The sequence below is a fragment of the Hyperoodon ampullatus genome, assembly GCF_949752795.1.
Source record: "Hyperoodon ampullatus genome assembly, chromosome: 3".
Taxonomy (NCBI): domain Eukaryota; kingdom Metazoa; phylum Chordata; class Mammalia; order Artiodactyla; family Ziphiidae; genus Hyperoodon; species Hyperoodon ampullatus.
In genome coordinates, this window is record NC_136916.1 from 150,611,008 (window position 1) to 150,632,550 (window position 21,543).

A 21,543-nucleotide genomic window follows, 5' to 3' on the forward strand; every position below is an offset into this window, starting at 1 on the left:
AGAATCTTCTCCAGTGTCACAAGGATGGTGGTCACTGACGCCACAAGATCTCGGGTTCTCTGAAATAAGAGTGTCTGTCCAGGACTGTCCCCAGAGGATGATGAGAATGTGACTTGCCCCTTGGGGAATGTGGGGGCTGAAAAAGAGGGCCAGGAGAGATTGCACGCCCAACTCCTCAATGCCCTGCCTGTTATCTCTCTGAAAACATAGCTTTGTCCCTCACTATCAGGACGCCGAGAGACAGCAGGGACAAGAAGGTCACAGACAGAAGGGATCTGCCCCCCTCCTATCTGGAGCCACAGAAATAGGCGAGCTCAGGTTATCTTTGTGTTCACTTCTGTTCCCCAGAGATGCGCGGGGTGTGGGGTGGACATGAAGATTTAGACCAGTCAGCTCTGAAAACAGGGTGTTTTTCTGCTTGGTCATCAGACATATGCCCATTCAAGGGAGGCAAAACAAGCTGAAGTTTAGATTCTCTGACGAGGCTATGGAGTCCCATCAATTACACGACGTGGAAAAAACTTTGGACAGTTAAAAATAACATAGGGGTCTGGTGTTTGGAAGATCTGGAGTTTGGAATGCCAGCTTGTCAAGCACAGATCGCTGCCTACAAAAAGGGTGTGCTGAGAACATGTATACACACACCCGCTGGGACAGGAGGGCTGCGATCAGCAAGGTGTCCGACAACGGGTTGGCGGGCCACATGGGAGAAAAGTGCACAGACCAGCTCTCACCCCTACACCCTCTGGTCTGAAGGATGTTCAAGCCCTTTTCTAGCTGTGGAAAGGGCAGAGCTCATTCAGGCAGAAAGCACTTGCCTCTCCCTTGGAGGAGGCGTCAGTGAATGGAAGCAGGTGCCAAGCGTTCAATCACATGACGGTTCACCTCAATGTGTTGTGTTTCTGCAGCTGTGAAATTCTCGTTCTTTCTCAGAAGGACCCAATATCAGCACCGATTCAGTGGCATGCAATAACCTGAACTCCCGAACAAAGCATCCCGTAGCTAAAGCTCTCTCAAAGTCTCTTCTAGCACATTCGTTCTAAGAGTTACTAATAATAATGCCATCGAGTTCTAGAGTGTCTCTCTTCTAAGAAAATCAGAGCTTCTCCTACTTATTATCTCATATTCCTTAAGAGGCCACTGTGGGAAAAATCAGCTAGTGTGACTGCATTTTACAGATAGAAAAACGGGGTCACTGCCAACATCTATTACGAGGGTAAGAAGCACCAACTCTTCTAAGCACTGTACGTATATTAACTTGTTTAATTCTTCCAACAACCCTCTAAAGGCAGAAACCATCTCTCCAACTTCACAGAGGAGAAATTTGAGGCACAGGGGGGTTAGGAATCCTCCCCATGGTCATGGGGCTTGGATGTGAACCCACGCTCTCCAGCTCTAGAGCCCGTAGCCAAGCTGTAAGCCACACTGCACTGCTTGCCACCCTCTCGCTCCCTAGGATGGGCATCTGAGCTCTCAAAGAGTTCAAGGCTCCAAGGAACCTGAGGACTGGGGTAACATCAGCCTCCCCCTGAAAGCTAGCTCCCTGGGGCCCAGGCCTTCCGGCAGGAGGAAATAAACATTAGGTGGGCAGCTTGGATGGGTAACGGGGTGCCTGGGTGCCTGGGTGGGAGTGGAGAGGCATTACCTTCAGAGTAAACCACTTCCATCCTCCCAGGAAGAAACACCGTCTTAGAGACCTGTAACCTCACTGCCTGCGCCCCGTCCCATACTCCCACCTCACTCCCCACAAAACCCACTCCCATGTGAACCATGAAACCAATCCTCGGGGCACCAGCCTTTGATTGCGCTATGAGGGTCAGCATTTATGTTTTCTTCCCTAGACTGGATTTGTGTATTTTATTTATAACCATTTATGGGCTGTTTTCACTGTTGCTTTTGTTGAAGAAAGGGGGTGGTGATTAAAGTATAGAAAGGGGGAAAGACCTTTAGATCCAGCACTAGGACAGGCTTTAGCCTACAATCCTGCACCACTTGGCAAATCTGCCCAAGCAGCTAGCTGTCCAGGGCTGTCCTGTACCCGATGGGATGGATGGCTCATCCAGGGCAAGCCCCCGAGAGTCCTCCTCACCCCCACCCCCTCTGGGAGGTGCCCTGGGAAAGACCCAGAACACATAACCAAGGAAACCAAGGACCAAGAATTAGTGAGAGGGAGTCTCTGGAGGTGGACATCCTCCCTGCTGAGGGACACAGGATGACAACCCCCACCTCCCCCTGGAGTCTCTCTTTTGGCCTCTGAGGTGTTCAAGTTCTTCCCAAGAATTGGCTGCCAAACTGGGGCTCCACTCAGAGCAACCTGGCCCCAGGCTATTTCATTTTTTACCTTCTGTTCATAGGCCCCTCCCACTCCCGTCCAGCCAAATGGATCCATTTGCTATCACCCACACATCCCTTCCTACCTGGCCCTCCTCCCACCACCCCAAAGGAAGAGGGTTCTCTAAGGAATTACTCAAATGCTTCCCAAATCCTTGTTCACGTCCCTTTCATGCCTGGCCTTCTCCGTCCTCAGCCTCCACCACTCCTGAGCCTGACCAGATCCCACTTTCCTTCCAAACTCAGCTCCAAGCCACCTCCTCCCTGAAACCTTCTCTGACATCCCCACCGTGGGACCGCTTTCCCTCTTCCAATTCCACAGACCCCTCGCGGGCTGGACTGCTCACAGAGCACAGTTATTCCCACCATGTAACCTCACACACCCTGTTTCTTCTCCACGGCTTCTTCTCACCTGTTTGCTGTGTGCAAGCTTTGCCTTTTCCTCCTCCTCTCTCCCTGCTCCCACACTGATAAGAGAGAGTGTGCCCTCCTGGGGACTAGGCAGAATACTCTTCCCTTCCCTTTGTGCCTCTTCAATGCTTTTTGATCAAGGTGCGATGCATGGGGAAAGGAGAAAGATGTCAACAGGGCACCGATGAAGGGGACCAGGTCAGAACGAAACCGAGGCTGGAGGTGCAAACCTTGCTATGAAGCATTAAGTAGATTATTCCTCTATCTAGGGCTCACAGAGCATTGGGGAGGTTTAGGTCTGAGTCAAGGAATGAAATAAGAAGCAGAAAGTAAAAGAAAAGGGTAACCAGTGGGCTTTTCCTTCCTGGGGATTTGAAAAGCTACAATAGAGCCTGAAGCAGAGATGCCAGGAAGTTGGACTGCCCAAGGCTGCCAGCTCTGGGTCTTGGAGAAAGGTGGGGACATTTCAGCGCTTTTATATTGTCCAGACCAGTTCATCTGCGTCACAAAGGAGACAGGAACTCCTGGCAACACTGGGCAATGATAGAGATGGTTGCATCCATCAGAGCTTCTTTTGTCCTGTATTTCTCAGGAAGCTGAACACATTGTAGGCAGATAATGGGTGAACATAAATGATCACCAGAAGAGGGACCTATGTAATTGGGTCTCTCAGTTAGGCAGATCACCAAATAATAAAAAAATCCTATTGCTCCAAGGATAGCAAGAGCTAGCTCCGTCTCAGAAAGGTTCCTACATTCAGACCCATGAACCAGTCAGGCTCTATCCCTCCCCCATGCTGACTGGGATCTCCAGCCCCTGAGATAGCAAACAATGCCCCCTGGTGTGCTATGGACCAGGGAACTATGGGAAATTTCTGAATTTCATAGAACTCCGTAGATCAGTGTTCATCTCAGCTACCCTGTGCATAACTGACCTAAAATCGAATGATCCAAACCTGTTTCCCATCCCCCAGAGATGTGTGTAATTAGATAAAATGAGGACAGAATATGTATAAGTATCTGTTATACTGGGATGGCTGCCCAGAAAGGAAATGAGCACCAGGAACCGGATGGCCCCATGTGCACCCTCTGTACTGAAGGGCTATACCCGGGACTGAAGGAGAGTTAACTTCCAGAGGAGGTGCTGGTGCAGTATGAACCTCTCTGAATTCACAAACACTTTGGTACAATCCTGCTCCTCCAGCCTATACTTCGTGCACCATCAGCACTTTTTCTAGCTCTCCACGTTGAAGGATGTCTAGTGGACGAGAATCTGAGTCAAAACTTGACTTGAATAGCCTGTCTCTCCACCTCTGGCCTTCACCTTCCTTCTGACACAGAAAGGCCTCTCCAGGGTGGCACCTTCCTCCACATGGTCCCAACACTGAATGTTCTGGAGGGTCGAAAAGCAGCAAGAGGCCACGCAAACGTTATGAGGATAGAGATTTCTCTCTCTCTCAATATGAAGAATAAAGGCCCTCACATGATCCCCAGGACATCATTTTTTGTTTCATTGTCACATGAATTTACCTGCACTGAACATGGTTGGGAGAGAGTCATAGGGAAAGTTATATCTATGTAGGCATTATGAAAGTATAGGAAATTCTCCCAAAGAATAACTATCTGAAAACAGTGACTGGGCCACAGTTACCTCCAAAGCTCAGTAGGACAGGCAACAGACTCTCACCAGATCCCAACTTTGGGTTAAACCATTATAGTACCTGTACCTTCAGCCTCTTCCATCTTAAAAACCCATAAAAGTCCTCAGGTATACCGAAGGCTAAAGGAAATCCCATACACAGCTGAGCATATAGTAGGCACTTAGTAGAAGTGTGGTTGATTTATCAGTGGCTCGTCACAAGCCCTGGGTTACTTAGTCCCTGAAAGAGGACAAAGCAAAAAGACTTGCCTTTAATTCCCAAGACCAAAGGGAAGGAAAGCCAAGTTTTTTAGATCCACAAGGATGAAGTGGTAAAGAGACAAAGGGCTAGAATAAATGACGCTGACAATCATCACAGCCTCACACGCTACATACAAGCAAGGCAAGCTTGTGCCTATTTTCCGACTACTGAAATTGAAGAATTGGGGGAAAGGAATTCTGCTGCCTTTTCCGAACTCCTGCCAGGGAGAGAATGAGAAACAAGTCGACTCTAAAGAGTTAGAAGCAAATTAGGCGGGAAGAGCCTGCTGGCTTCATTTGCTCAGTTACTCCACACACATTTATTAAGCGCCTGCTATGCTAGATCCTATAGGGATAGAAAGGCACAGGCAGCCACCCTCCCAGTCTTCCAAGGCCTTACATTCTAACCAACCAGCGTTAAGTACTTCAGTGGCGGGGAGAGAAGAGTATGCTTGGGACTATGGGGCCAAGGACAGGGGTGGCCAATTCTACCTGAGGGCCAGCAAGGGCTTTGCCAGGGAAGAGGGGACTTTGAAGTGTCTGGAAGATGAGCAAGTAGATGTTCGTCATGTGCCTCTGGGGCAGTTTGGTAAGACTATAGGGGAAGTGGGAATGGTGCCAACTGTCTGAGCAGGGATACAGAAGCATCCTTTCAGGGTAGCAAGTTCACCCACATCGCTCATTCTAAGGTTCTTAACCTGGAGCCCATGTACCTCTAGGGCATCCGCTGATGGGCTCCTCCAAGTCTGTGAACCCCATAAAACCATAGGCAGATGTTCACACCTATCTGCATTTTTTCTGGGGAGATGATCCAGAACTTTCATAGGATTCTCAAAAGGGCCTGTAATTGCCAAGGAAAAGTGAAAAAGAAACACTCAATAGGACATTGAGTTGCCTGAACACCAAACTGTGATGCTAGAAGCCATGGTTTTCTGTCTCTGTACCCTGAAGGTAGCTTAGTACCTGACATATCATAGGTTTTCAGAATTAGCAGAGCTCACGGGATGAATACAAGGAGATGGGAAGAAATCGCCATTTTCATCATCAAAACAAACATTGTGTGCACAGACATTCGTGTGCCAGTCAGTGGGCTAGATCTGACAAACCAATACCTCTTTCCATAAAGGCACATGGAAAAATATCTTCTCAATTTCCTGTTCACAGGATTGCAAAGCCAAGTCCCTAAATGTGGATACAAGTCACCCAGGGCAATTCACTGCAATCCCAGATCAGGCTCAAACTTTAGTTGGCAGTTGCCTAGCAACGAATAACCCTAAAGACACATCACCAAATAGAGATGCCAAAAGGGCATTCTGTGGACAAGCTGGTTCTGAAAACAAGCCCCCGCGCAAGTTTGTCTGCCAGGCCTCTCTGGGACTGTTGGGGGAAGAAGCAGACTTTGCAGCCAAAAGGAAGCTCAAAGAGGGGGTGGGAAGGTGTTCAGATGGTTGTGTGTAACAAGTGGGCACAGAAACAGGGAACCGGGGGCTGAGGGAGCAGGCAGCCTCAAATAGAGAAGGCAATTGGTGCCTCTGCAGGTCCTCTTTCAGACCGTACCTAAAATTACTCTTCTGAGCAGTTGCTGAGCAAATCGCAGCCATATCTAAAGATGCAGAAAGCAGCAGGAAGACTTGACTGCACCTACATCCAGCCCTGCCCTGAAGTCACCATCCTCCAGCAGTTCCACTGAACTACGTCAGTTTGGGGTGAGCAAGATGACAGACCTCCAGACCCAGGAAGCAGTTTTTATCCAGCTCTCCAGGGCAGCTCACTCCCTTACAGAGGCAGCAAGCACCAAAAAGGCAAAGAGACCTCATTTTCTAAAATTCAGATTTTTTTTTTTTCTTTAACGAAAAGCTCAGAAACTCCTTCTGCTGAGGCAGGTGAGACTGGGATTCCTAAGACAAAAGTTCTAGTCCAAATCATGGCACAGGCCAACACTAGGCACCTCTCCCTGCGCAATGGTAGAAAGCTTGGGCCTTCTTCAGAAGCCGTTCTCCTGGAAGGTCTTGGGGGCCAGGGGGAAGGGGCAAACAAATATATCAGTCAGGAAGCGACTCAGGAAGAACAAATGCGGAAGTCAAACAACAACAAATAAGGCGGATATAAATCCAGATAAAATATTAAAATCATTAAAGGGCTGCTGCTCCCTGAAGATTGGGAAAAATGAAGAGAGTTAATTAAAAGCAATCTCCATGCACTGCTGAGCCAGCCGGCCCTGATAAATCAACAGCTGGGGCTTCTGTGGAGGGCAGTCAGGGGCCTTCAGGAGTGGGGTGCGGGGGGGCTGCTGGCCGGGGGAGGGGGGCTGCTGCAGAGATGGCAGTGACGTCCAGTTGAACACAGTGACTTAAGTGTCGTGTCTTATTAAATATTTTATGACCACTGAATAAAGTTGTTCTTCCAAGGGGGGAGAAAATGATCATTCGGGTGAACAAAAAGTGAGGAAGATAAGGGTGAAGAGAGATTTTTTGTTTCATTCAAGACATACTTGGGACCGTGATGTCAGCACCTCTGATCTTGCCCCAGATGCAGAGGCTTTTGTTTCTTCTCTCTACCTGATCTGCACAGGTAGATGCCTCTTCTAAAATCTCTCTGCAAAACCCTGGGCTATGTTTGTTTTGGGGGTTGGGGGAAGCAGTGCAAAGTCAGGGAAAGAAATGAAGAGGAAGAGGAGATAAAAAAGACCTTCAAAATTCTCACTGTTGATCCAAGCCAGACTTTTAGCGCAAAACTAAAAGGTCAGTGGAAATTGTGGGAACTTTCTTTTTTTTCTTTCTTGCTTTCTCTTTCTTTTTCCTCCTTTCTTTCTCTACTTCCTTCCTTCCCCCTTTTCTCTGCAGTCAGATAAAGTTTTTGTTCTTCATTTTAAAGAAAAAAGAGCTCAGAACTTTGGGGGCCAATCTAAGTAAAAAAAACAACAACAAAAAAAAAAACCCAGCAATTTTAGTGTATTACAAAAACGGCCCTTCTCTATTCCAAGGGAACCCTCCAGTTCTTCCTTGATGGAAATATAATCAAGAGAAATGATTGGGAGAAAGTGGGTTTTTTTTCCTCTGTAGAATTGGGATTGGAAGGGGGTGTGTGCATGGGGAAACATAAGGAATTATGCATTTGGATATGCATTTTAATTAGGTGGACAGAAGCAGCCGCCTGTTAATTTTTCTTGCTTGTTTCCACTTAGCATTCATCACAGGCAAAACCACCATAGAGCACTCCCACGATAATAGATGGTTCTGCATTGGCTAAGTCCTCGGGGAAAATAATTAGCAGGAGAGAATATATTCTCTCCACTTCAACTACCCCATCCACCCTGCCCTCCCCACCTCCAGCACCACATTGCCTCTCCCCTCCCCCCTACCCCCGCAACTGACAGTGGTTTCACTAGAAGCCTAAGGGAGCAGTCTGCCTCCTGGTTTACAAGCACTTACTTTGCCCTGTCAAAGAACAAGGGTCTGGAAGGAGAAACGGACTGGAGGCCTTCATTGGAGTGGAAGCTCCTAGATGCAGGGAGGGAGGTTCTATGCCGCTTAGCTGCGAGGGGCAGGCTCGCAATCAGAATTGGCCAGGACAGGATGAAGAAAGCTCCAAAGAGGGCGAGACAGTTCTCCCTGAGCTCAACTAGCAGCAAACAGAGATATGTAAAGGGTCCTTGGTTGAGGATCATGGGAGTAGGGATGACGTTTCTCATTTAATTTGCTTTTAGAAAGTGCAGGAATGCTGTGGGTTTGCAGCAAGCTTGGATCTGAAGCATTTCCCAGGCTGGCAGATAACTCTGTCATTCTGATATTTGACCCTCGCCACGATGCTGTCCATAGTCTACTCTTGTAGAAAAACTCAATTCTTGCCGCTGACCCCCTATGTCAACAGCACACCCTCCTTGCTCACAAGCAGATTTAAACCCCAGCCCCCCGTCACCCCCTCTCTCTCCTTGGAGTCTTCTTGATAGAAGGAGGAGCCCGAAACTGGCTGATGACCGGAGCCCAAGTTCCAGGCGAGCACTCCCTCTGCCCGCCAGCGTCTGATTGCTCTGGTCATGGGTGGACTCAGTACAGGGCTGACAATGGGAAATGAAATGAGGGCTTCCCTTGAGCTCATATTCTCACCTATTTCAAACCCAGACGATGTAAAAAACCCCACTGAGATCCCAGGGCTATTTACACACAGCTGGACGAGTGAGGCTTTGCATTTACTGAGAAACAATGATTAGATATGATGTGTAATGCCAGGATCCTTTCGTTTATTTTCGTTTTAATACAGTAATGTTTATGAGACATTGCTGACTCTCTGAGAAGGCCTCAGTTAGCTACGAGAAACTTTGCAGTTCTAGTAACACCTCACATTTGTACTTTACACCTTCTGAAATGTTTTCACATCCATTATTTCATCTGGGCCCCTTGCAGGGGGGAAGCGGAAGGAGGTACAAGCCCTTCTCACCTTAGGAAAAACTAGGCCAGATTTACTACCTCTTGACTTTCAAGCTGTCCTGTCATCCCAGGTGCTCCTTCCACCTGAACCCCTGTTGCCAGATGAAACCTCCACTCTGCCCAGGAAACCTTCACTCCAAGCCTCACCAGGTAACTACTACTGCTGAAGCTTCTGGAGCCCCCCAAAACCCAAACCCTGACCTCCACAGGGAGCCACTGCCCTCAAAGGGTTGGGGTTAGGGGGACAAAGTGAAGGCAATCCTTGTGGGTGGGGATGAGAGAAGTGAGTCTCTGGGTTCCCAGGGCATTTACCTCTCCTCCCCAAAACAGTGGTTGTTCCACGGGGGAGGGGAGTAAAAAGGTTGAATTCTATGACACTATCAGTATTTTTTTTTTTTAAGTTTACAAGGAGGGAGTTGCCTGTACTATCTAGAAATGTATTCCCTGGGTTTTAATAAGTCTAAAAATGAAGGGGGACCTAGGCACATACCTAAAAGTACTGAAAGCAGGGACTCAAATAGCTACTTACACACCCACGTTCATAGCAGTATTATTCACAATAGCCAAAAGGTGGAAACAACCCAAGTGCCCATCATTGGATGAACAGATAAACAAAAGAAGGCATATACATACAATAGAATATTATTCAGCCATAAAAAGGAAGGAAATTCTGACACCTGCTGTAACAAAGCTGAACCTTAAGGACATTGTGCTAAGCGAAATAAGCCAGTCACAAAAGGACAAACATTGTATAATTCCACTTATATGAGGTGCTTAGAATAGGCAAATTTATAGAGACAGAAAGTAGAATGGTGGTTAGCAGGGACTGGAATGGGGGTGGGAGGAGGATGAGGGGTTATTGTTTAATGGGTACAGAGTTTGTTTAGGATGATTTTTTAAATTCTGGGAATGGATAGTATGGATGGTTGCACGACATCATGAATGTACTTAATGCCAGTGAACTGACGCTTAAAAATGGTTAAAATGGCACATCTACATGTCATATATGCTAAATATACATGTTATGTGTATTTTACCACTAGTAGTAAAAAAATTTAAGGGGCTGCCTCTGTATGCTGGAGGTCAGGGTGACCATTTTGTTTTGTTTTTCTTTCATTTTACCTCTCACAATTTAGGCTTTTATGAATTCTCTGATAGGTTTTACAACCCCCCTTCCTCCTTTAGACTTGTAGAAAATTGCCAAGGGAGCTTCCAAACAAAGGAAAGCCTGATAATAACGCCCCCAGAAGAATCTGGGATGTTCTGGAGGCATGTCACTGAATGAGAGGCAGTGAATTCCAGTTTAGACACTGCTAATACCCACTTGGGTATGGCCAGACTCTGTGGGTCTGCTAGACACCTCCATTTCCTCAGCAGTTATCATGGGATACAACAGAGGAAGCTCACTGAGACATCAGTACAGGCCCACCTGCTTCGGCTCCCTGAACAGTCAGGTAACTGCAGCTGCCCAGATGGAAGTGAAATAAGCACTTTATTTCCATGTTAATTGGGATGGGCACTGTGGTAGAGGGGAGGGCTGTTCCAAGGAGACTGTAGATAAATGAAATCCAGAGAAGAAAAATCTTTTGCTTGGTTCCCTGTCTCCCTCCATACATTTAAAGAAAAGAGGAAGAAAAAGATAGAATGTTCTCAATAATTCCAGTCTTTTGCACAACCAAAAACTTTATCTGAGTGCTTGTAAACAACAAAATAGGCTAATTTGTTTGGCCACTTCTCTTTCCATCCTCTAGTTGGAGTACTAATGAGAAGAAAAGTGTTCAAAAGGGATAATCAGAAGAAAAGTCCACATTTTAAATGGGCCACCACCTGGTCCTCAGGCTTGGGCCCTGAGAAGGGAGGGATTAGAACCCCAAATAGTAGCATAACGTGGCAAGACTGGATCAGAGAAGATGAAACTACGGAAGAGTCTACCAGTCTTAACTCCCCTTTAGAGCCACACTTTAAAAACAAGGAAGGGGACTTCCCTGGTGGCGCAGTGGTTAAGAATCTGCCTGCTAATGCAGCGGACAGGTTCGAGTCCTGCTCAGGGAAGATCCCACATGCTGGGGGGCAACTAAGCCTATGCACCACAACCAGTAAGCCTGTGCTCTAGAGCCCATGAGCCACAACTACTGAGCCCACATACCACAACTACTGAAGCCCGTGCACCTAGAGCCCGTGTTCTGCAACAAAGAGAAGCCACTGCAGTGAGAAACCCGTGCACCATAACAAAGAGTAGCCCCAGCTCACCGCAACTAGAGAAAGCCTGCATGCAGCAAGGAAGACCCAACGCAGCCAGAAATAAATAAATTTATTTTTTAAATAAATAAATAAAATAAAAACAAGGAAGAATTTGAACACTGGACCCTAACTATCCTCCTCATCCTAATTAACCATGGTAAGAGCCACAAGTTTTTGACCTGAAAGGAATTTTGGCAATCAAGGTGCATCAACCTCATCTTAAAGACAAGGAATATGCAGCTCAGAGAAGTTCTGTGTCTAAGATCGCATAGTTAGTGGGTGGTAGGGCTGAAAACAGAGCTCAGATCTCTGGGATCCTCTCCCAGAGCTTTTTCTCCTCCATTACTCTGAAGCTACAAAAGAAAAGCCACTGGTGAGAAACGAATGTGGAAAGAGGGACAGAGTTTGAGACAGGGCCACACTGATAGCAGGTGAAAGTCTGGGGACTGAAAAACCTTCTCTGGTGGAGCTTCCAACTGAAGTTAATACAAACAGCAGATTTTCCAAGTGAAAAACAATGAAAAAAGCTCACTCATTTCATAGCAACATGAGACGACCACAAGGGGGATTAGACATGGGCCATCATTGCTCTTTGGGCTCTTAACTAAGGCCTGGATGGTGCAAGACTCAATGTGGGCTATTTGAACCCCATTATTAGGAGCTCTGAGCTTAATCCCCTTGCCCCTCCCTGCTTCCAAACACAACCCCCTAAATCTTAGTCTCCTCAAGGCTTCTCTCTTCCCTTGCCACTCCCACCCACTACTATTCACAAACACACAACCTAGAAATTCCCAGCACAGGCTGCTCCTCTTTCCCCCCCGCCCCCTCCAGCCAAAACACCTCTTAACCACTACTTTTAAAACTCTGATGCAAATCACAGGCTTCAAAAACCTTCTTTCAGTGACAGTTTTATGATGCTAGCTCCATTCATCCATATGGTTTGACAGACTGTGAAACACTAGTAACCGGACCAATAAGAGAAACACATTACACAAACACCACAACACCTCATCTCTCCCCAGTTGCTCACACAACTAAAGAAAACTTTGGAACTTGCAGTAGATCATAATATCAGTCTCTCTTGCTGTTAAACAATCATCTTTTCAGAGTTCCAGACCACACAGTGGTTTTATCCACTTACCTATCCTCTCCCCACCCCCAGCCCAGGCCACTCTTTTATCTTTTCTTGTTAAATACCTACATGTTTAAAGATTATTTAAAGCTAGGGTCATGCTTACATAGGTCCCTGCTGGAAAACCCTGGCTGGGCAAAAACTATTTCAGTGGTTATGGCACTTCTTTGGCCAGGGGCTTGCCACATTGGGCTACATTTCTATCTTCTAGTGACTTTCAGAACACTCAGAAACCACAAAAGTTACTTTGCAGAGGTTGGGATAATAAACAGGACTGGATTCTGGTGCCTTTTTATGACCCACCCCCAGCACCACTACAATCAGCATGGCTGCACTTTCAAAACTGAAACATCAGCCTCAGTTTCCTTTCTTTTCCCGGCACAGGCTCAAAACAAAGCCTGTTGACCGTGGCATTTTATTTTTTGCCTTGATCTGAGCAGATGGCTCAGGAACAGCTTTAGACATTACAGTGTTTCTCAGATGTGCCTAAATTTCAGCTACCTGCATGATTCCAAAAAGACAAAGGAGGATAAGGAGTCTCCAATTAAGTTGCCTCTGAATTCCTGCCCACTTTATGGAACTTTATGGAGCAGCTCCCATTCAACTGGAGACCTCTGGATGTCTCCCAGGTGGTCTGCAGGTCCGGCAATTTTCAGAGGTTTAACCTGTGATGATGCCTTCATTTGGGTTCTGGCAGAAATTAATATCCTTTATGGGTATCTCATCCAAACCAGACATTCTTCCCACTGAAAAATAATGTGTGCTAACAAAGTTTGGAAATTTTAAGGATTTTTTTTTTCCAGTGGCAACCATAAGCAGATGCAGAAGGTGGCTCTTAGGCATCTGTCGGCTTAAAATGTCTGAGGGTCCTTTTTCATAAGGGGCTAAAATAATGCCCATAAAAAGCTGCAAGTTCACAAATTCCCAACCGCAATGTTCCCCATTTAGTACCTACCCACGCACCCCCACCCCAACAGAAAGAGCCAGAAGGAGATTAGAACCAGGAATGTGTCCCCCCTACACCATCCTCTCTGATATCTAAACTGAGTGCCACAGCAAGAGTGAGGTCTGGCTTCTAAGTGGCAACAATTACACAACTTTCACAGGCACAAAACCACTTTAGATTAGAATACACTGTCTCCAGATCACAGAATGTATAAAAAGACAAAGATCTGAGGTCCATCTATGCACGTGACCAGCTGCTTGACCTTGGCTGAGTAAGTATATTTGCTTCTCCCAGAGCTGTGTCCTTAATAACAAAACAGAGATATAAAACCATGCCTCCAAGCGAGGGAAACTCCTTACAAAAAAGTTTCAATACAATTACGTATCTGTATGTTCACATGTTACAAGCATGACCAGATAGTTTTCTGCTCTCATTATTTATAAACAAATAGTTACTTGGGGTAAATCCCTATTGGCTTATATGGAATAATTAAATAATAATAACAGTTACTCTTTTCTAAGCAGGCAATTAGTATAATAGATATACGTGCATAATCCTGCCTGGCAGAAGGTGGCAGACATTCCCAGTTAAGTGCATACAAACCAGGGTTTTGATAACTTAATAAAAGAGTAAGTTGTTTAAAGTGTTGATGGAAGATTTGGGGGAGGCTGGCTAACCTGAAGTAGAATATCAAATAAGATTAGAATCTATATTAAAAGCAAAAACAAAAAAAAAGAATATAGCAGGGGAAAAAAAAAGCTTTATGTTTCCTAGGTATGTAGAAATCAACCAGAATATGATAGGTAATGTGGTGGACTTACACATAGACCTTTATCAAATCCTTATTTATGTTACCTACATAACATGGCCTTTTACTTCACTACATGGTCCTTATCTTGCGCGTAAATGTAAGAAATAAGGGTGACTCACACATCTAGGCTCAGACAATGTAGCTGCTAAATTAAATAATGTGCAATACCTATTTACACATCATACATGTCTATCGATGCTTTTAAATTCTATCAGCCCAGATGTGACTGCTTGGTTGTGGAGCCACCTGCCATGTCCCCTTTGTGATCTGATCAGTCCAGGCGGCTCCTGTTTCTGCCTCTAACACCCTATTGGGCAGTAATAAGATGTTAAAGGCGACAACAGACAGAAAAGCCAGGCTGTCAGCTTCAGAGAGGATGGGGGTGAAGGGTACAAGGAGGAGGAATAAGAAAGGGAGTTGAGGGGAGATCAAAGACAGGCAGGAAGAAAGCGCTAAACTGCTGAGAGAGGAGATGTGGCTCCAGGAGCTTGGGGCCCTACAGAAGACCCCAAAGCAATGAGATTCAAATTGTGCCATCCAGTTACTCAAGCTATTGAATTATTGAATGTCCCACGTGGAAAAAGCTAGTGTAATGAAAAATGGTCTACACTCAGCATAGGCAGAGCCCTACAGAGGTGTTGCATGAAACCTGGGCTTGTTTCTTCCCAGAACATTACCTACCACCACTTTATCCCCCAATCCTAGAGGAAACCTTTGTGTGACCAGTTTCTATAGGGGGCGTCCTTGGTGTTGGCCTTTTTTTTTTTTTTTTTTTTAAGGGAAGGGAGAGAAAGACTCAGAACGCACACAGAGAAAATGCTGATGTTGTTCAGCTCCATTTCATTGTCAAGAGGGACACAGGCGGATAAAAACATAGCTCTCCAAACCTTTCTCCCTGCTCCCCTCCTCCCAGCACCCCCATCCATCCCTTCCGCTGGATGTGCCTCTGCGCTTTGTTCTAATTTAGCCCATGCATAATTTATTCACGTGTGTATTGTTTCCTGATCAGCAACTTTTAAAAACAAATGAAACATATGAAGATGATCTATTAAACAAGTTGTTTTTAAAAATAAAGGCAGATGTTGTAGGTCTCGCAGTAACAACATGCGTGCTCCTACGTTAGCAGTTTAAAAACCATCTAGGGCGCAGGAGGCTCGGCTGGTCGGGGGTATTGTTTACACACCCTTACCACCAGGGAAAGGGGTCGGGATGCAAAAAAATGAGCGGCTAATTATAAATGACCATTCAACTGCCACCTAGAAAAAGCAGGCTGGGGTGTTGTGTGTATGACGACACAGAATTACAAATACATCACATTGCAACTGTTTCTAATTATACAAAGTACAAGTGTAATAATTCAGAACTAATTCCAATAACCAGCCCGCTTCTCTGTCCCTTTCCCCGCTTCTCTGTCCCTTTCCCCACTTCTAACCCCACCCCACACAGACACCCTCCCCAAATACGCACCCTTCTTTGGTCCAAAAAGCAAAAATAAAAAACTGGAGCGGCAGGAATGAGTGTAGAGACCTTGCGCTCGCCCGCGCGTAAGCGGGCTCCCGGGTAATAACTAGGGTACCGCTTTCCCAGTAGGAAACAAACCTGGCTCACATGTGAAAATAGATTTCTCTAACTTGAGTTTACCAGGAGGCATCAGCCCCGCTACGCGTTTTCGGCTGGAAATGTGAAAACTCCAAATCGGCTGTGGGTTCGGTAAAAACTCACAGCATCAGCTGCGTGGCAGCGCTAGCGACGAGGAGAGGGGATGCGGCGAAGTTACGCCCGTTTATTCTGCCATAAAACATCTTCTTTCTTGGGTGAAACGCTGTGGCGTTCAAGTGCAGCGTATCCTATCCGAGCTTCCGAGCGAGAACTGAAGCCGAGGGCTGCTCTGTAATCAGCCTCAGCTTCCAGTGTCCTCTTAGCAGCGTTGATACATATACAGACATTTAAAACTCCGAGATCTGGGACATTCCCACCCTTTTCCCCTATTACCGATAGGAGATAAGCTGGTGCAAACACCTCCCGTTCTCCCCGCGCGTTCCTTCGCGTTAAGAACCCCCTGCCGCCCTCCCGCCTCCCCGCGTGCGAACCTGGCTTTCAACTCCTAGGGGAGCCCCGGGTGCTGACGCGGATGCGCTAAGTTGAAAGAACCTGGGTGGGTATCCGCCACGCACCCGCGAGAATTCGGCACGAAACGGCCCCCACGCGCACCTCTCCCTCCCCTCGCCCGCGACTTCCAGCTGGGAAGTCCTAATCCCAGGCGCGCAGACCCACCCACCCACGCCGCGCCGAGATCCGGAGGGAGCGCCCCTCTGCCAACATTACTGCCAACAGCACCCCTTTTAGAGAGACGCTAGTTTTCCGAAGCCACCCTCGGCTCCGCGATCGCGAGCGGACTTGGCGGCTTAACAGTTCCACCGACTGGAAGGAAGGAAGGAAGGAAGCCAGGATAAAAAGGAGGGGGAAGGAAGGCGAGCAGGAATTGGCTGTCGGACCCGGGGACTGGCCCCCGCGTGTCCTCTCCCAGCCCGCCCCCTCCGTCCCGGATCTGGGCGTCCGCTCAAAGTCTCCCGGCGGCGGCCAGAGGCACCTGCCCCTCGTCTGGCCGGGAGCAGACGCAGCCCGCTCAGGCAGGGAGCCCCAAGCTGCCTCTCGCCTGCCTCGGCTTTTCACCCGGGGGAGGCGAGAACACCATTCATAAGACCTGCAGCTTGCCGGTCTCCAAATCAACCCCAAGTTAACCCGAGTCGTTAATTTACTACAGCCAGCTCCCCCACAAACACACCCGGAGACACACCGGCGACCGCCCGAAGCGCCGTCACGCTCCGGGGGCTGCCCCGGCAGGAAAGCCCCGGGCAACCACCTGGGCCCCAGGGCTCCCGGGACCCGCTGCTCCCCCTGCGGTCCTCCCAACTCCGGAAGGTTTGCACAAACTCCCCGCAAGCGATCGGAAGGCAGAGAGCGCCTTGCAAACTCCGGAGCTGCAGCGGTCCGCTCACCCCGGCGGACCTAGCTGTGGGGCGGGGGCCGCTGGCTCGGGAGGCGCGGGGCTCAGCCAAGTGCACCCAGGCCACCCCAGCCCGGCGCTCACCCCCAGCAGGGCCGCCCCCCGCGCCGCGCTCACCGCCCCGCGAAGCCGGGGACTCAGGGGACCGTGCTGTCCCCGAGCTGCCCACGATCCCCTAGCTGTAGAGCGCTCGAGCGCCTGGCTTCCCTGCCGATAACCCCTCTCTCTCTGTCCGCCAATTTAGAAGAACACGGATGTAACAATTTTCTTCTTGTTAATTGCATCTCCTGACATTTCTGCGCGTTGGGGGAAAAAAAAAAAAAGATGAAGAAGTAAGAGCTGAAAGAAAAGAGAGAAGCCCCGCCGCGGGCGCCTGCAAGCGCAGTGCATAGGCAGCGCTCGGCCCGCAGAAGGCGCCTTTTTTTTTTCAAATTGAAACCACGCGGAATATGTACATTTTTTAGTCTTACTTACGCTTTCAGGGGGTTGTGAATGACAGTCGCCATTTTGCTACAATGTAACAGAATATTGTCTGTCTCGGAGTTCTAAAGGTTTGCTCAGGGGAAGCGGAGAGCCAATCAGAGCACGGGATACCGGCCCGCCGGCCAATCGGCGCGGCTGGTCGCCAGGTGGGCGGGGCCTGCACGGTGGTAGTTATTAGGGGAGCTGTCAAAGCCCAGAGGTCACTCCCTTTTGTAGAGCCCGAGAGCAAGCAGGTCTTAAAGGGGCAGTACCGCGCGAGCAGCTCTTTTTCGGATTGAGGAAAGTGGAGACGCACGGGAGAGTATATTAGTTTGGTTTGAATCCCTACTTTCTAAATAACTGCAGAGAGTTGCGCTCCTGGACAGAAATGTTTAAGCCCTGGACAGAAATATTTAAGTATTGCCAACAAACCACTGAACCCCATTCATTAGATTTTGGCTTTGCTGTTACGTTTTTAATCCTCCAAAGGGCAAATCCCCTTGTTCCCGTGCAAAAGTTGAAAGGCGGCCGTTTCGTCTAACAAATTACTACACGTGTCCTGCCGTTTGCTAATACTCTGGGTCCTGCGGCTTCTTAATATTCTCCTTCCCGAAGTGTTGTCTTTATCTCGGCCACCTTCCTCTCTTGGTTTCTTGAACTGCCGCCGCCGTTCCTGGCGACTCCAGAACAGCAACTCCCCTCCCCCTGCAATGTCTCAATGTCAGGCTCGCTCCCTCCTGCAGCCTGGGCTTTCGTTACGTAATGCGCGGTGGTCACTCTGGCGGTTCCCCACTACCACCTCTTCTGTTCTCGCACACACCAGAAACTTCTGAAATGGTCAGATTCCGGCTGGCTTGAGAGCTAACTGGGGCCTGACGCTCTGACCTTTTAGGCTTAGGGGAGGAGAGGTTTAAGGGAACTTTGGAAACGCTTTCTACCCCTAGGAAAGCGAGTAACTAGACAGAAGTTGTGGAACCTAGGCTGGGTGTTGCCAGGCTCTCTTTCGGGGAGTAGCACACGCGATTCTGGCGTCAACTTTAACTGATTAGATAGAAGGTGAAAAGAATTTGCTAATGAATAATCCGATGTGACCCGAAGCGTTCAGAGAGTCTCTGTCTGCTTCAAGTCAGTGCGAACGCCTCACTGGCGAACCCCTGACAAAATCAGGAGACTTCTGCGAAGCCAAGCTTCCACTGGGCAGCCTGGAAGGTCGGGGTGGATGAAATCGCACTAAATCATGAATAGGGGCCTCGTCAGTATACAGAAATCTGGCTACCATCCCAAAGTTGTTTAATCAGGTCAAATAGCTAAGATAGTGGGGGAGGAGTGAAAAGGGGGGAGAGGAGATGCCAAATTGCCAGTTCTTCAAAGCTGTGCCCTCTCACTTCCTTTCTCAGTGCTCCCCTCAGAGCAATGGATAAAATAAAATAACAATTTTTTTACGTTCCACAACTTTCAGAGCTCAACTCCATACACTATTAGAGTTACGGATAAACAGAACAGGACTGAATCAGTATGTTTGTAAGACTTGACATTTTTAACCCCTTCTTTCTGCCTAGTTAATAGCAGAGTCAAGTTCTATAGATTGCTTTGTAACCTTTTTTTTAACTGAAGTATAGTTGATTTACAATGTATTAATTTCTGCTGTACAGCAAAGTGATTCAGTTATACATATATATATATACATTCTTTTTTTATATTCTTTTCCATTATGGTTTATCATAGGATATTGAATATAGTTCCCTGTGCTATACAGTAGGACCTTGTTGTTTATCCATTCTATATATAATCGTTTACATCTGCATCTTACATCTGCTAACCCCAACCTCCCTGTGTAACTTCTTTGCACAGCTTCTTGCAGTTTGAAAAAGTTATCCCCTTTAAATTCAAAAAATCCTGTCCTTATTAATTTGTCAAGGGTTTGGTTCAAAAGCTAATACTTTTCTGAGATGGGCCTTGACAACATTAAAAAGCAAGCACTGTTTTCTGACCCAAGAAGTATGAGTTTGAACTACCAGTCAGAACTCCCAAAGCCTCTTTGAGATATCAAAAGCACAGCAATTCAGATTAGAAGACAACAGTGCATTTTAATATATGCAGCTAGATAAATAAGCAGGAAAGGTAGTGCCTGCCCTGAACAAGGCTTACAATAGGAAAGGGAAGACAACTTTATATTACATATTAAAGAAAAAATACATACTCTAAGCATGTATGGTCATTTATTGAGTTAAGGCCAAGATGCAGAAACCAGCATAATTTCCAAATATCCAGCACACTTGAAAATGGCAGAACAGATATGTCTTCATTTTGAGAAACTAATCCAGAATTTAAACATTTAAGTTACATTTTATAATGATTGAATTGAAAAAAAATTATTAATTAAAGACAGGATTTGGGTTTTTTAAGTACTATAGCCTTGCCTTTTATAATCTAATGGAATGTCATTTTAACTCTGTCAACACAGGTATGACTTTTAAATAAACAGAATTGTTGTGGATTCACCTTTTATAAATTATAAGACATATAAGAGTTATTATTAATTTAACTTTGGTTTTTATGTCATAGATCAAGATTTTTTCTACAGTAAGGCACGTTCTGTCAATTGGCAGATTAATCCCATCTGCGATGAGAGCAAATTGTTCAAATAGGACTTAAAATGTACTGATCTCACCTCACAAAAAAAGGCACATTTTTTTTTTTGCCAGAATGCCCAAAAGCAAAGGAGCTTAGAGTAGACATGTTTAAATGAGACAAGAACCCTAAAAATTTGGGGAGAATGTTAAATTTTACATTAATTTTGCAAGGAAGTGCTGTATATGGTTTAGAAGTGTGGACTCTGGAATCCACCTGCCTGAGGTCACCATTTGCCAGCTGGGTTATCTTGGGCAAGTTTACTTAGGAACTTGAATGTCTCAGTCTCCTCATCTGATAAATGGCAGTAATAATAGAACCTACTTACCTACTTAAATGAAGTAACACATGTCAAGTGTCTGGTGCATAGCAAGCTCTCAATACATGCTGATTATTATTTTTATACAGATATTTAATTCTTTCCTGTTGGCATAAGGAATGAAGGGGATCCAAATAAAAAGATGCATCAGAAAGTGAAACTGTCCATCAAGTTTAGATTTTAAACTCATTAATCCAAGAAAAATAAGCAAAGAACAACTTTGATGAGAACAAAATAATAAGTAGGACTAGTTCAGTTTGGGGGGGTTAACTACTTAAACCCCCCAAATGTCCTCTTACTGACTGTAATATCAAGAGACTTTTGAAATCCCATCTCTAAAGCTCTATAGATAGTCATATATTTGAATACACTCCATCCCTCCCCATCTCTTTCATCATGATTTAGTTGGTTAGGTGGCTTCATTTGGAGGACAGAGTAGGTCCAGAATAAACACTTCCCCACCCCACCTGGAGAGTCTAGAGCTGTGCTGTCCCATATGGGAGCCATAAGTCACATGTGGCTCCTAAGCATTTGAAATGTGGCTAGTCTGAATCTAGATGTGCTGTAAGTGGCAGATGTCATAGACTGAGGACCAAAAAGAATGTAAGGTATCTCATTAATAATTTTCATATTGATTACATGTTGAAATGACAATATTTGGGATTTACTGGGTTAGAAAAAAAATGTTATTAAAACTAATTTTACCTCTTTCTTTTTAACTTTTTTAATGTGGCTACTAAGAAATTTTAAAATATTCATGTTGTGTTTCTATTGTACAGCATTGCTCTAGACAGTGTATGTGACCTGGTAAAGAAGGGTGAGGCCTCTCTCAATCACGTTAATCCATCCTGTGTAGCCTTCTCAAACTCAGCTTTGACATCAGTTAGCAAAACTCCCTGGTCCCGCTTAAGTATGTGTTCCACACC

The 21,543-nt window shown here is 46.4% G+C and overlaps 1 protein-coding gene across 3 annotated transcripts in view; it reads right to left on the bottom strand.

Annotated features, from left to right (window-relative positions):
• The window catches only part of DPF3 (double PHD fingers 3), a gene marked incomplete at both ends in the record, with an annotated part of 264,076 nt that extends 246,365 nt beyond the window's left edge, over positions 1–17,711 (bottom strand). For all 3 annotated transcript variants that reach the window (XM_079700937.1, XM_079700939.1, XM_079700938.1), the window contains one exon: positions 17,680–17,711. In XM_079700937.1, coding sequence (XP_079557063.1) covers positions 17,680–17,711 — 32 coding nt within the window. The remainder of the gene's footprint in view (positions 1–17,679) is intronic.
• Between the last annotated feature and the right edge of the window lie 3,832 nt (positions 17,712–21,543).